Raw genomic sequence first — 16089 nt, forward strand, 5'->3', positions numbered from 1 at the left:
TAAAGTGCTGTCTTACACCACTTAAAGCTTGCTCGCAGGAAGGCCTTCAAACGAGTGGGAGGTGATGGAGAAACAAAAGGTCTCCACCTCCGCTTCACTTTCCCTCCCATTTTCTTTCTATTCACCACAAGGTGGAGCCAACCATGGGTCGAGAAAGGATGTCAGGCTCAAAGTTTACATTGGTTTTATTTTATTTTAAAACATCAGCAGGAGTAAACAAAGTGCAAAGTCTTTTTTTGTAATAAGCTAAGCTTTACATATCTGTATAAAAAGGTCTCCTATAAGAGTTCCCTTTGACAAATAATAAAAGCCCTCATGCATTATCCAAACTGATTCTACTTGTTTAGTGAGCAAGATAATCATCATCGTTAGATACACAACAGTTACTGAAAACAACCATAATTGACGAGCGAAACCCTTTGTGTCATCCGTTCACAGTCCTGTCATTAAATGACAAGACTATGGGTAAGAAAAAAACCCCCAAAACTAAACAAATTAATAAAAGAAAACAAAACAAAACAAGGGGAATGTCAAAGAAATGGCATTCCCCCTCATTTCAGCTCCCCTTTCTTTATCCTAATCTCCTCCTCCTCTTTGTCACTGGCTGGGGCTCCTCTCCCCTCCTCGGACAGCTGTCATTAAATGGCTCTTGTATGTTTTGCTAAGTCCAGTCATCCAGTACTTGAGCAGCCTGACGTTGTCCTCTTCCCCGGGCCCCGTAGCACCGAGGAGTGCCAGAACCTTCTGGGTGTCCTCTCTTCCTCGACCGTCCACTTTGGAGAACTTGAACAGCACTTTGACTTTACTGAAAAAACAAATAGATCACACTTAAGACTAATTATGCCTTCCTGAAGAAGACAGAATTCGGAAATTCCAAGTTTCCAGTGGGAATCTTTGTGTGGAACGCCCTCTCAATAAGACTTCCCACTTGGAAATATCCTAAGTTAGCAATCCAAGATGGCAGTACTGAATGTAAACAACAGTAAAATTATAAACTTTTAATCTGTACTGCAAGTGTTGTGTGTTTTTGACTCATTAGTGAGCAGTGATCGAGCTCTACCCATTAATGTGTTTTCCTGTTTCTCCCTGAATGGCTCTACCTTAATGAGAACCTAAACAAATTCTGTTTTTGCTGGCTTTTTGTAAAATGCACTGTTCCGACATCCGAGTTCTGAAGTATCTGGAACGTGGCATAAAGGAGCTTTACTCACTTCATCCACTCCTCCTTCAAACACAGCAGGCAGTGAGACACAACATCCACCGACAGGTTCTCATTGCACAGAGCGACCTCCAGCTTGTTCAGTAATGCTGGACCTGGAGAAAGAGGACAAAGATTTAGTCAGTGGAAGAACCAAGTGGAAAAATTTAGGAAAAAAAAAAAGAGTCAAGCAAAAGAAAATTAAAAATTCTTAGTAGGTGATTGGTTGAACTATTTGTGTATAACCGTCTGCAGTGAGAAAACATCAACAAATCAGACTGATGAACCACAGGATGCAGAGAGCGTGAAAAGGAAAAACAGGCCGCGGTCTGAGTAGCTTTATGAGCTTGCAAGCAGTCGCTGCAACCAGCTACGCAACAAATGTTTTGCTGTTTACTCGAACGGTTACTCATTATCATGTTTTAGGTTTCTGTAGCTTTGAAGTTTATAATTTGGATTTAGTTTTTGACCCTTTCTCAGGTATGCTGGTATGTTTGTTGCTTTTGTGTATTCTGCTGTGTGTGTGTGTGTGTGTGTGTTCCTATATAGTCAGAACCCTTTAAAGGAGGGGTGTCAAACTCGTTTCACAATGCGGGCGACATACAGCCTACTTTGATCTTAAACTCCCCTCTCTGTATGCGCGAAGAAGTTTAACTTCACGTTTAATCCCTGATATATGTTGGTATAAGTTTTTTGACATGATAAAGTAATGGGGCCCTATTTTTGTAAAGGAATCTAGTGTTAAGAAAAAAAGGCAAGACATTTCTATAATAGATAGTGATTAATGGGAACTTTTTTTAATTTATGTTTTACTGAATTAATAGGAATTTATTAGTAGGAATCGCTGTAAATAATGATGTTCGGTACACCTGTAAAACCTAAAACACACCTGTAGCCGTGACCTTCTGACTCTAAGTTCATCACAGAACTCCGATTTGCCCAGAACCAGTTTGGTTTGTCTACTGGCACAAAGTCTGAAGACGTGTGAGATGGATTCTCTGATATATATTCTGTGGAAACAACTAGTTTCTGTTTTTGATGCAAATTCTTCAATTTTTTTTAATGGATTCCTTAACGCTCTTGCTGTGTCTGAGCATTTTTCTACTTTCACTTTAACAGCTGCTCTGACTTAAACGAGGGTTAATGAATCAGGAGGGGAAAAAATCTATCCTTTTCACTGATACAGAGTCAGATGATGATAAATGTAAATTTGTAATGTCTATAAATAGATTCTACATATAAAGATGTCTATTTGTAATCTGCTTTTAGTCCAAGTGGTATCGACCAATTAGGCTAGAGCAGGCTGGGGTTACATGGCTGTAAGCTTTCTGTGCGAAGAGTAAAGGAAGGATGGCATTTGTCAAGATGGAAACCTGAAAACATCGGCTGCCGTAGAAAATGAAGCTTTTTATTATCGGTCTTTTAATTTACCTGACTTTGTAAAAAATGAGCAAAAAGCAGAAAAAGAAAGCAACGAACAGAAAAACGCCGACTGCACAGAAAGCTGTGAAAAGTTTACCTTTGGCCTCAGATGATTAATGAGCAGTCAAGCCGATGGGTTCCCAGACTGTAAATTGTGTAACGCAAACAGAGGCAACAAACATGCAGCAAATGAAATCAAGACTGATGCACTCACCCCTGTCTATAGGTTGTGTGTTGGCACTGGTGATGGTGAACTGATAAAGTGAGCTGATGTCGTCTTCTCTTACAGCTGGGATGTGACAGCTTCTCTCTGAGGTGACGTCCACGAGCACCGTAAACTCTGAAGAGCAAATCAAAGCAAAATTATTACAGTTTAAACTGCAAATACACATCTACAGTTTTTCACAGAGAATCTCACACAGCGATCTACAAATCTCAAAGAGCTTCTTGCACCTGAGGAGCTGACGTGAGCTGGAATAGGCACATCGGGGCAGAGACCCAGAAAGTTGCACTTGTAGGCCTCCTCGTACTGAGAGCTGTACGGCACGGAGCGCACACAGCCTACCGGGAGCAAAGACTAATGGGAAAATAGAGAAGTGAGTTAATGGCCGTGATGATACACTGTTTGATCTGGCTAACATTCACACAGCCTTGCTGTCTCTGCTTACTCATTAATGAGTTTTCTACTAAAGAACTGTGGTAAAGAAACACAAACATTACAGTACATTACATTACTGATAACATTAAAAATTTATCTTTCAAGTATTCAAATAAAAAATAACCACAAAGAAAACCCCAGGAGAGCATGTAGTCGCAAAAGAAAAGGTCAAAACTGTGCAATAACAACAGCATTACACCCTCACACAAATAGTAGGCGCGCTCCCCTGCCCCAAAAGTTCATGTTTACCCATATTATAATACAACGCTCTATCTACAAAGGCCACACCACTGGAGCAGAGTACCTTTAGCACTGTAAAAGCTGACTGGATGAGAACTGGATCTGCACCTCTCCATATGACCTGATTTCCCATGAGCACGTGCCAAGCTAGCTGTCGAAAGTCAGGAGCCCCGAGGACCTGCCGAACGAACCACAATGTTTACTAAGCAACAGCTCACACATACAGTGTATGAGCTCTTTTTTTAACCAATATGTATCACTTTACCATATAAATGATTGCAAAAACACGTATTTTTCTTTATTCATTCAATCTCAGTTTTCTATTGCTGTTCATGTTTAAGTTGGGTATACATTAGCAAACTACAAATGTGCTTAAGTTCACCTGTCTCAAATGCCTCAGTGACCTAAATTTTGGACCAGGTAATTCATCCAGTTTTGTATCATCGCTCAGGAAGTTGTGGGCCAGCTCGGTCTCTGACAGGTGCCTCTGCGTCTTTGAAGCACCTCCTTCTGCTCCCTCCCAGCAGCTCATTTCCTCCTCTTGCTCTTTAAAACACATGACATTAAAAAACTGAAATAGCAAATGCTTTCAAGCAAAGGTTCATTACAAATGTGGGGAATTTCCGTAGGAAACTGATAAACGGCGGTTCATACACCACACGAGTCATACCTACACAACTATCATCATAGTGCACACATGAGGATAGCTACCCACTGTTTCCAAAACAAAAAAAACAGACTCTGTTAGTAACACCTATGACCTGCACTGCATAGCGACCACATTACTAAGTACAGTGTTTCAACTACTTGGTAACACAAATATCCGGCCAACTCACATGATAGCAACCCTGTTCATTTATTCATGTAGTCATGGTCAACATGACCTGCTGACGTTTAAAGTGATCATCATAATGGGGAAGAAAGGTGATTTATGAGACTTTCAATGTTGCATGGTGGGCTGTGGCCTGGTCTTAGCAGTTCTGCTGATGTTCCCACACAACCACACAGAATTTACAGAGAATGGTAAAAAAAAGAAGAAAATACCCAGTAAATAAAAAAGAAAAGAAAATATACAGTAAGGAGCAGTTCTCTAGGTGAAAATGCCTTTTTGACATCAGAGGAGAATCACCAAAACTGGACAACTTCCAATTGGAAGCTTGGAAAAATACTGCCTAGTGATGAGTCTCACTTTCCGCTGCAATATTCAGATAGTAGGGTCAGAATTTGGAACAAATAACATGAATCCATCCTGTCTTGCATCAACAGTTCAGGCAGCTGCTTGTGGTTAGGCCCACATTTTCTTTGACTTCTTAGTACCAATAAAGAACCATTTAATTGCCACAGCAAAGATCGGCATTGTTTACTTATTGTTATAAATGTATTGTCATAAATCTGAAGCAACTGTGTGATGTTGTCATATCATTATGAACCAAAATCTCTGAGGAATGATTCCAGCACCTTGATGAATCTTTGTCACAAATAATTAAAGCACTTCTAAAGGTAAAACAGGACTCAACCATCTCCTAGCAAAGTCTATGTAATGAGTGTCCATTTGGTGTATAAATTAACAGATTCTTGGTCATATGACCCAGAATAGGATTTAAAATTCCAGAGCTTATACTGTCAGAGAAAGTTTCACTGTAAATGTTGGGTTTCTTTTTTTGTACATGATATTACTGAATACTGACTGGAATTGTGTAAACTCTCTGGAAAGTTGGGATGCTTTAGTGAATCACTGTTTTTCTGGCATCTCTCCACAGACTCGTCTGGTGATTCACACTTTCACCAGAGCTTTCTCAGTCAGATGATAAAAACCATAAGCATGTTGTTCAAACTAATGACATGCTGTCATGAGTTTAGGTTAATTTAGGAACAAAATGAACCTAACCACATCTAAAAGAAGTGGCTTTTAAACTTTTTCACACACGTTCCACTTCAGAAGCTGGGTCAAGGTGACACTGCACATTTTTTTAAACCAGTCATCAACAAGAAAAACAGATGCACGTTGAATTTTGTTTAAAAGCTTCAGCAATTTACATCAGAAAATTCCTTTTCGCCTATTTTCCTTTTAAATGCATTTTTTCAACTTCATGTTTTTCATCTGGTTGTCTGAGCCCCACCAGTGGGACATATAATTCACTCAGAGAACCACAAGAATTTGCTGGTTAGAATATCTTTCTACCCTGGAACACGGTTCATGTTCCAGGGTAGAATAATTGCACAGCCAATATCTTTGATGACTTTAAAAAATAAGAATTGGGTGCACCAGTTTGGCTATAAACATACATTCACTGTTGTGCTGAAGGTTCTACAAAGTCTTTACTTGCCAAGGCCTATTAATTTTCTCTCGTTGCCAGCATAAAGAGATTTGTTTGACAGCACTCATTGGATTAACCACTACTCAGAACAATGGGAAAGTCAAAGGAACTCAGGGAAGATCTAAGAAGAAGAACTGCAGATTTACACAAGCTGGGACGGTCTCTTGGATCCATTCTAACCAACAGATCAGAAAATACACAGATTCGAAGGTTATCAGTTAAAACCATTGTATGCAAATACAAATTGTTCAGATATGTCACGACTTTACCAGGTTCTGTAAGAAGACCCAAACTGTCACCGTCAGTTGATACTGGAAGACTTGAGCCAGGAAGCACCAAGGCTCAAGTCTGCCTTGAAATGTCAAGCACTGGGCTGTAAGACCTTTTGACTGACAGTCAAATAATATGTTGTACAAAGTGGATAGGATAATGAAGAAGGATGACTAACTCCACGCAGTTGGTATTCCCACAGAATAATGATCCTAAACACATCAAACCTGGTTTTGGAAGGGATAAAGCAGGCTAACACTAAGCATCTGAAATGACCTTCCCAAAGCCCTGACCTCACTCAGAAAATCTGTGGACTATGCTTATAAGCTGAGCTGGTTCAACAAACCAACAAATCTAAATGAACTCTGCCAAGAAGATGGGTCAACTACCCAGCCCCCAAAATATGCCAGATACTTATTGAGCAATTAAGGTGCAACTTCCTAAGGAACATTAAACCAAATTTTAGAGGGAGTGTATGTATATATTTGAGTCTGTATGTATACTTTTGACACTGTGTGGATTAGAGAAAATCCCAAATAAATTCAATCTTGTACATTCAGTTCTTGCTTTTTAAAGTCATTAAAGATGTATGCTGTATAGTCATTCCACTGTGGAAAAATAACAGTTCAAACAAATCATTTAAAGCCCAAAATTACTATGAGATTCATGTTCATGATGAGTGTATGCAAATTTCTGATCACAACTGTATATACATAAATAAATATCACGCCTCTTAATCGAGGTCAATGCATCTACCCGTTTGTCTCTCTATGAGCACCAGAGTGTCCTCGGTGGGGGCTCCTTCCAGGAGCTTCTCCGTCAGACGGCTACCACAAGCTTTAAGTAACCTGGAAGTGAGGTGAGACCACTCATTAGCCGGGTGAGAGACTGACTGTAAAAAGAAGAACAGTTTCTTTGAACCTAATGACTCACCAGCTAAAGGAGGAGTGCAGGCTGGCCCAGAGGTTAGGATGCTGGGTGAGCGAAGTCAGCGATCGGGCTGCATTGCCGCTCCTTTGGTGTGGAAAAACTGCAGGTGAAAATGCGCTGTTCATCCTCACAGCTCGCTGGGGACAAACTCCCTGTTCATTGTCAAACACCTAATGGAAAGGACAGTCCAAAGACATCAGAAGCACTAATAAGTCTGCTGAGTTTATTATGTTTATATACGTGCTCTACCTTTAGAGCTGTGCTCTGCAGACTCTGTATAGTAAGCTTGAGGTGACGCAGCAGGAAAGGCCAGGAGTTTATAAGGTAGATTCTGTCCATGGCTACCATAACAATACTGTACCAACGCTGGAAGCCTCTAGCGAGACTGTCTTTGATAAAGAAGGTATGTGAGAACACAAATCCATGTTGCTCGTCTCCAAAAAAAATGGGCCCTTCACGTCCGGGACACACCTGACACCAAAACAAACAGAAAACATAACGAAGTATGTCAGTAATCAGCCGATTAAAGCCCACAGACAACACCCACATAAACATGTCACTAATTACCTCACAGCTGAGACTGCGTACGCAAGCCTGTCGGACCACGCTGAAAAGCTGGGGCTGTCTGGGGTGCTGGTGGCTCAGGAAGCGGATGCCTGTTTCATCATCAATGCTAACAAAGCCCGGGTGAGATGCAGGCAAGGATCGGCAACCCTATGAGACAAAAAAAAAGGAAATCAGTACTTTAAGGCTGAAAATTAATGAAGGAACAAATAAAGCGAGGGATCCAAGCATCTGATAAGGTCACAGTCAGGCCCCTTCTACTCACCTCACACATTTCTTTCTGTGTGGCTGAGCTGTTGGCCTTCATGGTTAGACCTTCACCATCACGGTCACCATCTCGGTCCCCTGGCATTTGGGCACCTACCTGGGATGAAGGGGATGGGGAAGGCGGGTGTAGTGCCTCAGTGCAGAACAGGGTTCGAGGGCCATGGAGCTCACAGAAGTGACAGAGAGCCACCAGAGCATTCATCTGAAAGAACAAGACAAGTTTTCATATGTTTACTGTGCTAAAGATGTCTGATTTAGATCAGAACACCTACAGTCATGACACCCACATCTAGTTCTGGTTAATCACTGACGTTACCAGATTACACTGGGGTTAAAATACGGGTACAGGTGGCAGTATGAGACGGGTCTTACCTTCAGTGCAGAACCAAGTTCAACAAATGACTGGTGACACTTCACAAAGAGGCATTCATTGGACGTAGTGTTCAAAAAACCGTGCCGTTAAAAGAAATAACAGCGCCGTGAAACAAAATCAAATCTTCATCGAGCCTGTATTTTAAAAAGCCATCGTTCCTAACATTTTAATTGAGGCTTTCTACACTTTGTTGTCCTCTGTGTAGCTGCCAGCAGGCAACAAAAACAGACCTCGTCACATGATGCAGAGTCACGCGCTCGGGCACAAATGACGCGTGGCTGCCAACTGCTGCTCTTTTTCTCAGTTTTATCCGTCGAATCAAAAACATCTTTAATGCTTTACCAGTGACGCGAAAGCACGCGAACATATTTAAGAGTTTTTCGACTTTTCTGTGTTCCAATATCAGGCTCTATGTACGACAAACGAGGCATTCCTCGGCAAACGAAAAAGTGGAACTACATTACCCATAACCCAATCTGGTATAACAAACAACGGGTTAAAGGGCAATAAAAAAAAGTCGGAACTGTTTTCATTGAAGGTTTGTGTACTAAAAGGTATGTTCCGGTTGATTTATAAGCGTATATATGGTTTGAATATACTATTTTAGAAGACTAGCTGGTTTATTAGCTTTTCTTTTAACACTGTACAACGTTAATCCGTCACTTCCGCATTAAAACATGAATTTTTTATAGGTGTGTCACTCTTAAGTGGTCAACAAAGAGATAACTTGCACACAGTGACACGGCAGATTTCTCTGACTTTTAAATCTCAGATCTTAGGATGGCTTCAGGTGGATCAGGAGTTCCCCCCACCGACCCGACTGACACACCGAGTCCACAGGCAGGGGTCCCCGCTGACTCTCAGAGTGGCAAAGACACCCCAAAAGCCAAAGAAGGTAAATCAGTTTCGCACATTTACTATATGTAATCTAAAGTGAGTCTGTGAAACCTAAGGTGATTTGAAACACATCTTGTTATTAGACATTTACAGTAAAATCCTGCTGGTTGACTCATATGATTACACCAGCTTATTATTTTCCTTGTAATCCACTTATAAATCATATTGTTCAGTCTGTGGTGTGTTTCTGTGTTACTCTGAGCAATAGTTCTGGCCAGGTCTTAGTTTTGTAATCGTGTGGCCGGAGCCTCTTATCATCAGAACGGGGGCTGAATGATGGAGTCCAGTACTGTATTGAACTGTTTCCTACATTTTTCACGTCCTGCTAGGCCACTCTGCTTAGCTGGAAATGTTTCAGGATTGACTGACTCTGATCTGCCCGCTTCAGCGGACTAATCTGTGGATTAACTTTATATTTACTAAAGAATTTCAAAGTTGTAATGTTTAATTTTTATGCTTAGACATTTACTTATAGGCATTCAATTTGAGAGAGTTGAAAACTCTCCCAAAATTTGTGGCTGATCCAGACAACCATCTCCCTTTCTAAGAAATAACTCAGAGCTAATAAGTAAAGTATTTGTGTCATGAGTCACGTCCATTTCTCCTGTCTCTAAATAGTATTGCAGGATGTGTTATTTGGGTGTAAAGGCAACTTCGTCATGTACAGCATACTTGGCTGACATTTGAGTCCTCTGAGTTGAGTCACTGCCACCTGTCATATGATAATACTCAGTGGAAGTGGACTGGAGATGGACTGTACACGTCATTTTCCCCATGCCTCTTTCTCACTCATTTATTTATGACACAGCATGGTAACGGGAATGATAAGAGGGTTTTCTAATAAATGAACAGACGATAAGGAATCCTTTTTCCAGATGTCTGTGTGGGTGACATAGACTGATGCGGAAGCTCATATAAGACACCAGCCAAAATGTAAACACACCCAGAAGCAAACGGTGAAAATATACATGAACAAAAATCAGAAAGAAAAGTACTGCACGGCTCTCATGGCTGATCTGACAGGTGCTCATCGGTGGCAGCAGTAGAAAAAACAAAATCCAAGAGAACTTGCTCAGTATTATGTGGTGCAAGGACCCTGTGGTACTTCATCAGGATCTCAGATTTTTTTCTTCCACTTTACTTTAAGAATGAACTTAAAACTTTTCTATGGTTACAATTACACGACATAATTTTATAACTTTTTCATGGATTTTGTTCTAAGTAGAAACATACTACATCTTCTAAAAGTATGGTATAAGTAGCACATGTGTGATCTGATATTGTTAATTTATCATTCATATCGCTTTGCTGAACACTTTAACAGCCACTACAGTCACTACAGATCGTTTCACTGATAGTGAAAACTACTATAAACTAACAGGGTGTAAATTTCCTCTGTTTTACAGCTGGGATCAATGTGAAGAAATACAATCTTAGAACTCGCAGTTTTTGGAAGTTGGACTTTTTGTAGGATTCAGCGTAGCCCATGACCCAGACACACAGGGTCAGCAAGGAAGTACATTTGGGTAGTGATGTTGTTTCTTATGAAACTCACTTGTTTTAACATTAAAACACCACCACCTCTGTGGATCGGTTAAATGTGAAGTAAAACCCTGGCTTGTTTTTCAAAGAGAAAGCACAACTGAATCAGGAAGAAGCTAAAATGAAAGGTGTCTGTCTAAATTTGGCAGATTTCTTGTGAACTTGCAGACTGACACCAGCCACACTGTCTCTTTTTAGAGATCTAAAGAGGGGCACAGCATTTTTACAGCTACAATTTAAAAAAAAAAAAAAAAAAAAAAAATAGATTCATAAGTCAGTTATGCTAATAAATTATGCAGCAATCTTAGCAGAAGATTACAAGTTTCTCACATTGACTTTTTTGGCCTGTGAAAATGAACAAGGGGCCAGGGTAAAAGTCAGCTCTACGGTTCTAGTGGTCCAATGGCGAAAAACATTATTTTGAGTACTGGCTTATTGTAGCAAAGACGGGTACCTAAAATTACGAGTGACCATATAAGAAGCTGTAACATGCCTTGGGACTGCTTTAAACAAAACCTGTTGATCTCTTCTGCCATTACATTGTTTTTTTTTTTTGACATAGTTTGAATGCAGAAGAAAGGGTGAAATGCTGCATGACTTCTGTTCAGTGTTATTAAACGTTGGCTCTTTTTATTTTTAACCTTTTGTTCTGTCTCTCCCTCTGGCGCCCTGTCTTTCAGAGTCAGCAGAACGTTGCAAGGATGGAGCCAAAGTGTGCCAGTTTTTCCGGATAGGAAAATGTCATTTTGGCCTCAGATGCCGTTTAGCTCACAGGTTTGCTCTCCTTACTTTATTCAGAAAAGTCATCAGAAGCATAAATGAGGATTTATAGTTTTTTTTCCAGATAATTTCTTGACATCTTGTGGATTTATTTTCAAAATTAACACAAAAAACTTTGGAAATTATTGTAGAATAGCTGCTGTTTATCTTCAGATCACAGATGTTAGAAGCTTGGTTTGGAGACAGAGAGACATGGATGTAAATATCTTTGGAATGACCTTTTGTCTGCATTTTTTTTATCTGCAGGACAGTTGGCTAGATATGATGAATACTCTCACTGATGAAATTTCTGTCTCAATCTCCTTGTCTCTGCATTTTTTCCACTGCTGCTCTCTTTCTTAGTGACCCATTACAGGATGATTCAGGGGCTCTGTGTCCTGTTGTGGATGAAAAACAGGAAGAAGAAAAGACACAAGAAAAACACAAGAACAAGAAGGGCAGTGTGAATAAAGTGCCAAAGCACAACGAGAAAAGAGGTGACGCATTTATTTAACTTTCTGTGAGAACATACTTCCATGAGACCAATTACGCTTTATACTCTTTGAACTTGTCCGTTCACTTTTTTAAAACTGTTTCTCTTCAGCAGAGGTGAACAAAAAGCCTCGTATGCGCACAGCAGATGAAGTGATCTCCCGGATCCTGTGGGACCCATCGGTGGACGCATCAGAATTTGTAGTGGGCTATGTGGATCGATTCCTCGGCGTGCTGGAGCGCCCCTTCTGTGACTTCAACTGGGAGACCAACCCGTGTGACTGTGATTACACTGTTGAGCTGGCCTTGCCCAGACACAGGATCCAGTACTTCACTTACAGAGGGCACCGTGTCTGGGACCGCCACACCAGGACTGACCGAGTTTTCGGTTCCACAGGTCAATCTCTGGCTCCCCCCTTTGGAGGGGAAGAGGAAGTAAGAGGTAGGACAAGCAGCTTTGGTGCTGCCAGACCTTACATGTGACCACATGTATTCTGCAAGATGACTGAATGTTACGTTTTGTTTTAGAAGAAAATACAGCAGCGCTTGAAACAACTAACGAGCAGCCACCTGCAGAGGAAGAGAAGCAGAATGAGACAAATATTCACACCCCTGAGTCTGCACCACCACCACCAGAGTGTACAGGAAACACTTCTCAGGAACAACAGGAGTCACGAGGACCATGTGTTGAGGAGGAGGCTGCAGATAGGTCTGGTGTTCGTGTTGCTCGTTTAAATATAACTCAGAACAGATCTTAAGTAAAACAACCCCCACCCCCCCAAAATCATTGTTAGCATCTACACATTGTTTTCCCAAATCACTTTGTGCAAAATGTTAAAACACTTAAAATGAGAAAGATGCTTGAGGATCTTCAGCATCAGTGATTTGAGGCAGAATCTAAAGGTGGGGGTATATTATAGTAAGAGATTTAAATCAGACCCTTTCTGATTGGAGCATTCAAATGGCATGCTACTATCTAGAGGTCTGAGGACCTCCACCCACATCTCTTTCACTCACACCTCTGCATCAGGAAGACGAGAATAAGAGAAAAGCTGAGAAATGCACTCCAGTTATAGCTTGCCTTCCTCAAATAACAACCTCATTCAGGCAATATACCCCCTTCCCCCCCAAAAAAACTAAAAAAAACCCCCAAAAAAAAAACCATGGGCTTTTAATATAAAAAAAACTCCAAAAAAATCCTTTTGTGACACATGTTACGTATGTAACAAGCTGTAAGAGAATGAAAAGAACTTGCAATTAAAAGTTAGAGAATGGATTTTTCAAAATGTGTGTTTACAGCTGGCTCTTTATTGATTTTGCTCACCTGCTTTGATTTCAGACATCAGGTTTCAGCAGATCAGAGTTCCTCAAGCGAAGAGGAGGCACCGGGTGTAAAAGAGGAGGGTGAGGGGGAGATTCTGCCAGAATGGGAGGAAAGCTGGGAAGGCCATGAAGACTGTATAGTGAGTACAGCACATCTGGCCATGAAATCTTGCTTTTACACTGTATGTTATGTTATTTGAATGTTTCCTTTCTACTACAGAGTTATCCTGCAGTCCAACAAGTTAGCAAGAATCCATCTGTACCTCTGGAGCAAAGAGAAGAGAAGCGTGGTGGTCGCCCCCCTAAGAAGAGACCCACACACTTCATCACCTTCCGGGCCAACACTCCTGCCATCCTCTCCTGTTTCCAGCAGTTGCAGAAGGAGCTCACCTCCCTCATACCTTCCTCTGCTCCTCACTGGCAAACCGCCTCCAGCCTTCACGTCACCCTGTGCCTCCTGGTGCTGCACAGCCCCGCTGAGGTGGCGGCTGCTGGGGAGATCCTCCAACGGTTTGCACAACTGGACCGAAACCCGCCGGTAGCTGTGACCTTTCCTGTGAAGCTGAAACATTTCAATGGGAAGGTGCTGTACCTGAGTCCTCAGCCTCAGCTCCACCTACAACAGCTCAACAGCGGTCTGCAGGAGGCCTACAGGAAAGAGGGTTTTCTCCACAGGAACTCCTACAACCCACGCTACCACCTCAGTCTGGCCAGGGTACTGGACAGGGAGGGCGAGAAGATATTTGAAGGTGTGGGGGACCTGAGGGTGGGGAAGGGCTTAAACTTTGGGCGTCTGCCAGTTAACACCTTACACCTGTGTGCCATGGGCGGCTCTAAAGTAGACGGTTTTTATGAGAGGGTGTGCTCGGTAACACTTCGATGATAAAGAAGTCAGATTTGCAGACATTACTGGGTGCAATAAGCCACGTGGCCTCGTCTACCAAAGCTGATGCCTCTGAATTAAACTTTATAAGAAGTTTTGTTTATTCAGATAAGATGCACATTTTTTAATGAAGGCCGTAAAAGGTGTAAAAATATAATTTCGTTAAATTTATTAGATATAAATACTTCATTTAAATTAAAAATATGATCAAAGTTATATTTGTTTTCCTATTTAATGCATTTGAATCTGTTAAGGCAGCGGTCCCCAACCTTTTTTGCGCCACGGACCGGTTTATGCCCGGCAATATTTTCACGGACCGGCCTTTAAGGTGTCGCGGATAAATACAACAAAATAAAACTAGTACCGGTACTGAAAAAAAGAAGATTTATTCATAACACACGTGAAAAGACCCAGGAAAACAGAGTTAACGATAAAAACGATAACAAAATAACGCTGAAAACCGATAAAAACCCTGAAAACTATACATTTCACACCTGAGCCTCAACTCTCGCGGCCCGGTACCAAACGACTCACGGACCGGTACCGGTCCAAGGCCCAGGGGTTGGGGACCGCTGTGTTAAGGTACTAAATCTCATGTTTCATATTTCTAGATGAGATATAGAGGAAAGAAAAGGGCGGGGATGGGCTGTAAACATCACTAAAGCTTAAAACAACATCCTGGCTACAATACAACATATAAACAATTAATCCACAATTTTGAAAAAACTGCTTAAGGTGCTGAAGTTTTTAGAGCAGCAGTCCATTTTAAAATGTTAGCTCTGGTTCTTTTAGCCATGGATCTTTACTGCACAGTTTTCTTGTTATGGTGTCCTCAGTGTCATCAGCCTGCTTAAGTTCTGGTTCACTGGTGAATTCGGTGGTTGTGATGTTTTATTTGCTACAGCTAATCATATTTGGGAAAATCCAGAAATGAATCCATAATTATTTAACAATCAATAAGCCAAATAATGTTTTGCTTGGAGAGCCTTTTATGTAGAGACAGTAAAAACCATGAAGAACTGTTTGTGCAAACATGAGCTGGAGCTCAATAATATTTATGTCTAATTGACTCGGGACCATGAGTTTGATAATATTAATATTGTTTTTATTGCTATGAAGAACTTTAAGAATGTTTTAATTGGTCATCTGTTTTTCTTGGTGCAGAAATGCTTGTTATACTTTATATCTGATGGGCCTAATGATTGGGGTTAACTTTGACCTGTAAGCATGCTTAATTTACACTGTTTTACTACTGCACAGACAATAAATTTGAAGCTGATTATGGACACATAAAGTCTTCTTTTTATAGGCCTGAATAATTGCTGTTCGTAATTCAGGGACTTGTACAATGGGAATGTTGCATGGACTGCGCTCCAACAGAATGATCCCTTTGTACTCTTTTTACGAATGATTATGACCACTAGATTATCATGTGGATTAAATATTGAATTGGTTATTTTAAAGTCGTGTGAGTGGTGATGTGCCAGCGCCGTTATAAATGCCTTCATTGTGGTGCCGAGGATGTGGAAACGCTCCCTGAGCTGAAATCTTACATGCATCCCTTTCTGCTCCCCCTTCTTCTTCCTCCCAGATACATAAACACTATACATAGACTATATGAGTCAGTGAGTATGCTCTCTGGCTCTCAATCGTGTCTGCACTCCCTCACTTGCATTATCTCCCTTCCCCCACTCTTTTTCAGTGACACAGAAAAACTAACGCCGCCCCCTCCCTCTTCGCTCGCCTGCTTCTGCCCCCCTTACTCCAGTGGCAGACAAACACCGTACTCTTTTTTTTTTTTTTTTTTTAACTCGTTCTCGCTGCAATTCAACATTATGTTGTCAATTTGCATTTTCTCAGTCCAGTCCAATTCCCCCCACCCGCGACCTAACAGAACATCTCCATCCGTGCACTCCCATCACTTGTGTCACGTTGTTGCACATTCTCCGCTGC

At 41.2% G+C, this 16089-nt stretch overlaps 2 protein-coding genes across 5 annotated transcripts; one reads left to right on the forward strand and one right to left on the reverse strand.

Annotated features, from left to right (window-relative positions):
* Positions 1 to 173: 173 nt before the first annotated feature.
* Positions 174 to 8646, reverse strand: flcn (folliculin). 2 transcript variants are annotated; one of them, XM_035913015.2, is made up of 12 exons: positions 8240 to 8640; positions 7866 to 8069; positions 7604 to 7750; positions 7286 to 7507; positions 7040 to 7206; positions 6863 to 6954; positions 3901 to 4064; positions 3583 to 3696; positions 3074 to 3197; positions 2835 to 2960; positions 1212 to 1314; positions 174 to 805 (listed from the first exon to the last, which is right to left on the reverse strand). In XM_035913015.2, exons 2-12 carry the CDS (start codon positions 8067 to 8069, stop codon positions 598 to 600), a joined length of 1671 nt encoding a protein of 556 aa, XP_035768908.1. In that variant the 5' UTR covers positions 8240 to 8640; the 3' UTR covers positions 174 to 597. The 2 variants fall into 2 exon arrangements, with proteins under 2 accessions (XP_035768908.1, XP_035768907.1); XM_035913014.2 differs by having other exon boundaries at positions 7286 to 7750; positions 8240 to 8646.
* Positions 8521 to 16031, forward strand: leng9 (leukocyte receptor cluster (LRC) member 9). 3 transcript variants are annotated; one of them, XM_035913016.2, is made up of 8 exons: positions 8521 to 8794; positions 9013 to 9135; positions 11360 to 11453; positions 11802 to 11935; positions 12043 to 12372; positions 12462 to 12639; positions 13270 to 13393; positions 13474 to 16031. In XM_035913016.2, exons 2-8 carry the CDS (start codon positions 9021 to 9023, stop codon positions 14134 to 14136), a joined length of 1638 nt encoding a protein of 545 aa, XP_035768909.2. In that variant the 5' UTR covers positions 8521 to 8794; positions 9013 to 9020; the 3' UTR covers positions 14137 to 16031. The 3 variants fall into 3 exon arrangements, with proteins under 3 accessions (XP_035768909.2, XP_006803024.2, XP_006803025.2); XM_006802961.3 differs by having other exon boundaries at positions 8522 to 8794; positions 12459 to 12639; positions 13474 to 16030; XM_006802962.3 differs by having other exon boundaries at positions 8523 to 8794; positions 12046 to 12372; positions 12459 to 12639; positions 13474 to 16029.
* Positions 16032 to 16089: the final 58 nt, after the last annotated feature.

Source organism: Neolamprologus brichardi, chromosome 11 (genome assembly GCF_056152115.1).
Source record: "Neolamprologus brichardi isolate AB-2024 chromosome 11, ASM5615211v1, whole genome shotgun sequence".
NCBI classification, from domain to species: Eukaryota; Metazoa; Chordata; class Actinopteri; order Cichliformes; family Cichlidae; genus Neolamprologus; species Neolamprologus brichardi.